This window comes from Camelus dromedarius, chromosome 12 (genome assembly GCF_036321535.1).
Source record: "Camelus dromedarius isolate mCamDro1 chromosome 12, mCamDro1.pat, whole genome shotgun sequence".
Classification (NCBI taxonomy): domain Eukaryota; kingdom Metazoa; phylum Chordata; class Mammalia; order Artiodactyla; family Camelidae; genus Camelus; species Camelus dromedarius.
Window position 1 is genome coordinate 8,499,633 of NC_087447.1, and position 5,220 is coordinate 8,504,852.

General features: G+C 57.5%; 1 protein-coding gene across 1 annotated transcript; it reads left to right on the forward strand.

The window, feature by feature from the left end:
• The first annotated feature begins 884 nt into the window (after positions 1–884).
• CHRM1 (cholinergic receptor muscarinic 1) lies at positions 885–3,291 on the forward strand. The gene has a single exon (XM_031459409.2). It carries the CDS (start codon positions 900–902, stop codon positions 2,280–2,282), a length of 1,383 nt encoding a protein of 460 aa, XP_031315269.1. The 5' UTR covers positions 885–899; the 3' UTR covers positions 2,283–3,291.
• The last annotated feature ends 1,929 nt before the right edge of the window (positions 3,292–5,220 follow it).

Genomic DNA, 5,220 nt, shown 5'->3' on the forward strand with positions numbered 1-5,220 from the left:
TTATCACCAGGCAAGTGTCCGCGTCCAGTATGACTTTCCCTGTTGTTCTCACAGAGGGTCCTATCTAGCCCCAGACTGCATCTTCCCCCTCCACACACACACACACACACAGCCCCTCTGCTCCCATCTCTTTCCACCTGTCCTCTTTGGAGCCCTCCCCTGCCTTCCCATCCGTCCTTATTTGATGGACGAATCCCTCTGGATCTTCACAGCCTCAGAGAGCGAGCAAGAGAAGTGGGTTCTGAGCATCCTCACCACCTGGGTCCCCATGGCCACGCCTTGTAGCTGCTCAGAGCCATGGGTGCCTCAGTGAAATAGGGATCATCAGAGACGTTCCCCCTACAAATGTTCAACAATTAAATTAGACAATTCAGTTAAGTGCTTGGCACTGTGTCTGGCATGTGGTCACTACTCAGTAAAGGAGAGTTTTGATGAAATGGAGTAAAATGCTTTGAAAATTTGGCAGTACCTTATACAGAGCGAGTCTCCTCATCCGGCCACATGCATGAAGCAAGACAGGCATTAAAAGCAATTTCCTGATGAGAACATTGAGACTGGAAGTCTGAGTGGTGAGGCTGGAATGAGGACTCAGGTCTCTGGATTCCAAGGCCATCCCCCTCCCCCCATGCTGCTGGTAGATCCATAATCCATTTGTGGCTGGGAAAGTGCATTATAAATGACCAGGTGTGGGACCACTAATGGGGGTGATGTTGTCTGGCCTGCAGCTCGGAGAGGGCAGAGGCTGCGTTCCCAGCACCTCTACTCCGGGCTCTGGGAGACGTCCAGTGGCCCAACCCAAGCCCATGTCCTCTCTTTTCAGGTCATGACCGCCCCCTGAGGAAGCCCTGCCCTGTAACTCAAGGAAGGGGCTGCCCCCCCCCCGACCCCACCCAGCCACCATGAATACCTCAGCACCACCTGCCGTCAGCACCAACATCACCGTCCTGGCACCAGGAAAGGGTCCCTGGCAAGTGGCCTTCATTGGGATCACCACAGGCCTCCTGTCACTGGCCACGGTGACGGGCAACCTACTGGTTCTCATCTCCTTCAAGGTCAACACGGAGCTCAAGACAGTCAACAACTACTTTCTGCTGAGCCTGGCCTGTGCCGACCTCATCATTGGCACCGTCTCCATGAACCTCTATACCACGTACCTGCTCATGGGCCACTGGGCTCTGGGCACACTGGCCTGCGACCTCTGGCTGGCCCTGGACTACGTGGCCAGCAATGCCTCCGTCATGAACCTGCTGCTCATCAGCTTTGACCGCTACTTCTCCGTGACCCGGCCCCTGAGCTACCGCGCCAAGCGCACCCCACGCCGGGCAGCACTGATGATCGGCCTGGCCTGGCTGGTTTCCTTCGTCCTCTGGGCCCCGGCCATCCTCTTCTGGCAATATCTGGTAGGGGAGCGGACGGTACTGGCCGGGCAGTGCTACATCCAGTTCCTCTCCCAGCCCATCATCACCTTTGGCACGGCCATGGCCGCCTTCTACCTCCCCATCACGGTCATGTGCACGCTCTACTGGCGCATCTACCGGGAGACGGAGAACCGGGCCCGGGAGCTGGCGGCCCTGCAGGGCTCCGAGACACCCGGGAAGGGGGGCGGCAGCAGCAGCAGTTCAGAGCGGTCCCAGCCGGGGGCTGAGGGCTCCCCGGAGACCCCTCCGGGGCGCTGCTGTCGCTGCTGCCGGGCCCCCCGGCTGCTACAGGCCTACAGCTGGAAGGAAGAAGAGGAGGAGGACGAAGGCTCCATGGAGTCCCTCACATCCTCGGAGGGTGAGGAGCCTGGCTCCGAGGTGGTGATCAAGATGCCCATGGTGGACCCCGAGGCACAGGCCCCCGCCAAGCAGCCGCCCCGGAGCTCCCCGAATACGGTCAAGAGGCCGACCCGGAAGGGGCGTGAGCGAGCGGGCAAGAGCCAGAAGCCCCGTGGGAAGGAGCAGCTGGCCAAGCGCAAGACCTTCTCGCTGGTCAAGGAGAAGAAGGCAGCTCGGACCCTGAGCGCCATCCTGCTGGCCTTCATTCTCACCTGGACGCCGTACAACATCATGGTGCTGGTGTCCACTTTCTGCAAGGACTGCGTTCCCGAGACCCTGTGGGAGCTGGGCTACTGGCTGTGCTACGTCAACAGCACCATCAACCCCTTGTGCTACGCGCTCTGCAACAAAGCCTTCCGGGACACCTTCCGCCTGCTGCTGCTCTGCCGCTGGGACAAGCGTCGCTGGCGCAAGATCCCCAAGCGCCCTGGCTCTGTGCACCGCACCCCCTCCCGCCAGTGCTGATGGACCCCTCGCCTGCCTCCCTCCACCCCAGTCCCTGGTCAGAAGCAGGGCTGTGACCTCAGACCTGGGGCCCCCAGGTCACCATCCTGCATAGCCCAGAGATACCCTGCCGACTTTCCACACTTTGCAGGGAGGGGAACCCGGGGAATGGGTTTTTCTGTTCCCTGCTGGGAGGGAATGGGCTCTTCACCAGGAAGAAGGCCCAGGAGGAGGATCCGGGCTTTGGATTCCTTGTTTGTGTTAGGCAGGAAGTCTGTCCAGAGCCAGCCAGCAGGGAGGGCCAGGAGAAAAGAGGTAAACTGTGCAGTTATCCCTGGCCCAGGGGCTGGCCTGCATGCAGTGGGAGATGGCACCCCCCTCCCCACCGCCAGCAGGGAACTGACACCAACCATAGAGAGAAAAGCTTGGCTCCAGGGAGCACCCCCCCACTGGGGACCTCCTCCCTCCCCAGGCACAGCCCACTCTGCTGGGCCCTAAGCACACTCTCCAGGATTGTCCATCCACCTGACACATGTCCCTGGAATGTCCCTGCGTGGGTCATCCCCAAGACAAATGTCCAAGCATCAGCAGGACAATGACATCAGAAGGGACCAGCTTGGTCAGTCACACATCAAGTCCCAAGGCAGCACCAGGACCAGGCACCAGTGGTCCCAACTGTCCCATTATGTCTTTTCCCTGGGAGTGAGGGGCAGGGTGACTGCTCTCCAGCCCCACAACTGTACCCCCTGCCCCAGAGAAACCCTCAGTCCCTCCGTCCCTGGCTCACAGGCGCCACCCGGAAAGATCTGCCCCATCAGATCTCGCCAGACCTCCTGCATGCTGCCTGCCTCTGGCAACCCCCTCCACAGGCCTGGCCCAGCTGACAGTTTCTCTCCTGTGAGCTCCCCAGTCTGACCCATGCATGGCCTCCCAGCCACCCTTATCTGCAGGCTCAGCCTGGCCCCAAATGTTCTTTCCTCCCAACCTCAGCAAGTGCTGAGTCTGTGAATAAAGCCACATAACCAGCAGGCGCCAAGGGGCCTTCTTCCCTGTGTTGGCTCGAGGACTTAAGCCAGGGCAGGATGGGGCAGGGAGGGCCTAGGTACTGTGAGAAATGGGCCACTGCCCTGAAGGTGGTCCCAGGAGGAGCAGCACTGAGTGGCTGGATCTACTGAAACCTCTGGGCCGCGGCACCCAGCATCTCCGGCTCAGGTGAGTAGGGATGTAACGGGCAGGCCTGGCTACTAGAAGTAGGGAGACGGTGAAATAAACTGTCCCTGGCCACAGCCCAGCATGTTCGTCATCAGCTTTGCCAAATGGGGAGGCTCTGGGGCCCTTGTTACCCTCAGGTAAACAGAACTGCTCCAAAGCCCCATTTACAATGGGGAGACTAAGGCCCAGTGTGACCCAGGAGGACTGTTCAGGGTGACCCCCCACAAAGCAACACCCAGGCTTCTGGGGAGTTCACAACCCTGCAAAGCACTCCGCAAAGAGGCCCCTCAGGCCAGGTTATAAGGCACTTCATTGGTGACGGGGCCCCAAACCCTAAAGCCTAGAGAGGTTGATCCTGCAGCACAGAGCAGTGGTTCTCAAAGTGTGGTTGTCATCAGGTATCCTCAAAACCACCCAGAGGTTCTGTCATGGGCTGGAACACGGGAACTCAGTAAAGTTTTTAAACTTACGGTTATAGTTTATTACAGTGAAAGGATACAAATTAAAGTCAGCAAAGGATAAAAGAGCACAGAGTCCAGGAGAGACAAGCTGCAAGCTGCCACTTGTCCTCTCCCAGGGGAGTCACAGGGACAGCACGTAATTCTCCCAGCAACAGTGTATCACCAATAAGGGGTCTGTTTCCAGTTGTATAAATTATTGCCAACCAAGAAAATTGAGCCAAATCTTGGTGTCCCATGTTTACTGGAGGTTGCTCCTTTAGACATGGCTGACCTTAGTAACTCATCTTCAGCCCATCTAAAGGCTCAACTGATACCACAAGACCCATGGCACCCAGGTAAACAGAGACACTCTTATCAGGCAGGATATCCCTGGTCAGGTTTAGGGGCTATGTCTCAGGAGCCAGGCAAGGGCTAAACCTTTCTTTGGAATGTGGGGGGTTTGGACAACCCAGACCTGCGGAGTTAATCCTTCACTGCACAGTGGTCCTGACCAGGAGCCTCAGTATCACCTGGGAACTTGTTAGATCTATAAGTTCTCAGGGTCAGCTCAGGTTTACCGAATCAGAAACTCTAAGGGTCGAGCCGAGCCATCTGTTTCAACAAGTCCTCCAGGTGATTGTGATGCAGGCTACAGTTTGAGAAATGCTGGCCTAGAGGAATGAGATCCTGGGTGGAGCTAAACCCTTGCAGAGAGAGGAAGTGAAGATTCACTCTACACACAGCTGTCAGGACTCCCAGAATCCTTGGGAAAGGAAGCTTCCAACACTATGGGCAGGGGCAATCCATTGAAGAGGTGGACAGGACAGGCTGGCAGGCTCACAGCACTGTGGAGAATGACTGTAGGACACAGAGCCCATCCTCCCCTCCCACTAGCACAGCCTCTGGGTTGTCAGCTCAAGACTCTGGGAGGGTCCCTCCCTTACCACTGCTTAGCCCTGAGCCTCCTTTAGGGCTAAATGCCCTGCCCTGTATTGAAGCCATTGGTCCTGGGAGGTGGAGGGACTGAGGAAGCCAAGGAGGAGCATTGGGATCAGACTGGCAGACCTCCACTGGAGGCTAGGAGTTGTGGGGTCAAAGCTGGTATTCAGATCAGGACTTAGGCCAGGAGGTCCCGTTTGGCCCTTGTCCCAGGCACAGGCCACACCTGTCCAGGTCCCCTCCCCTTAGGCATGTCTATGTTCAGAGTCCTCAGCTCTGAAAGAGAAATGAGCCCTCGCAGAAGAGTTAAGAGGATGAGAGGGACTGTAGGAAAAGTACCTCTATGGCTCTCTGCTCAGTGCTACCAG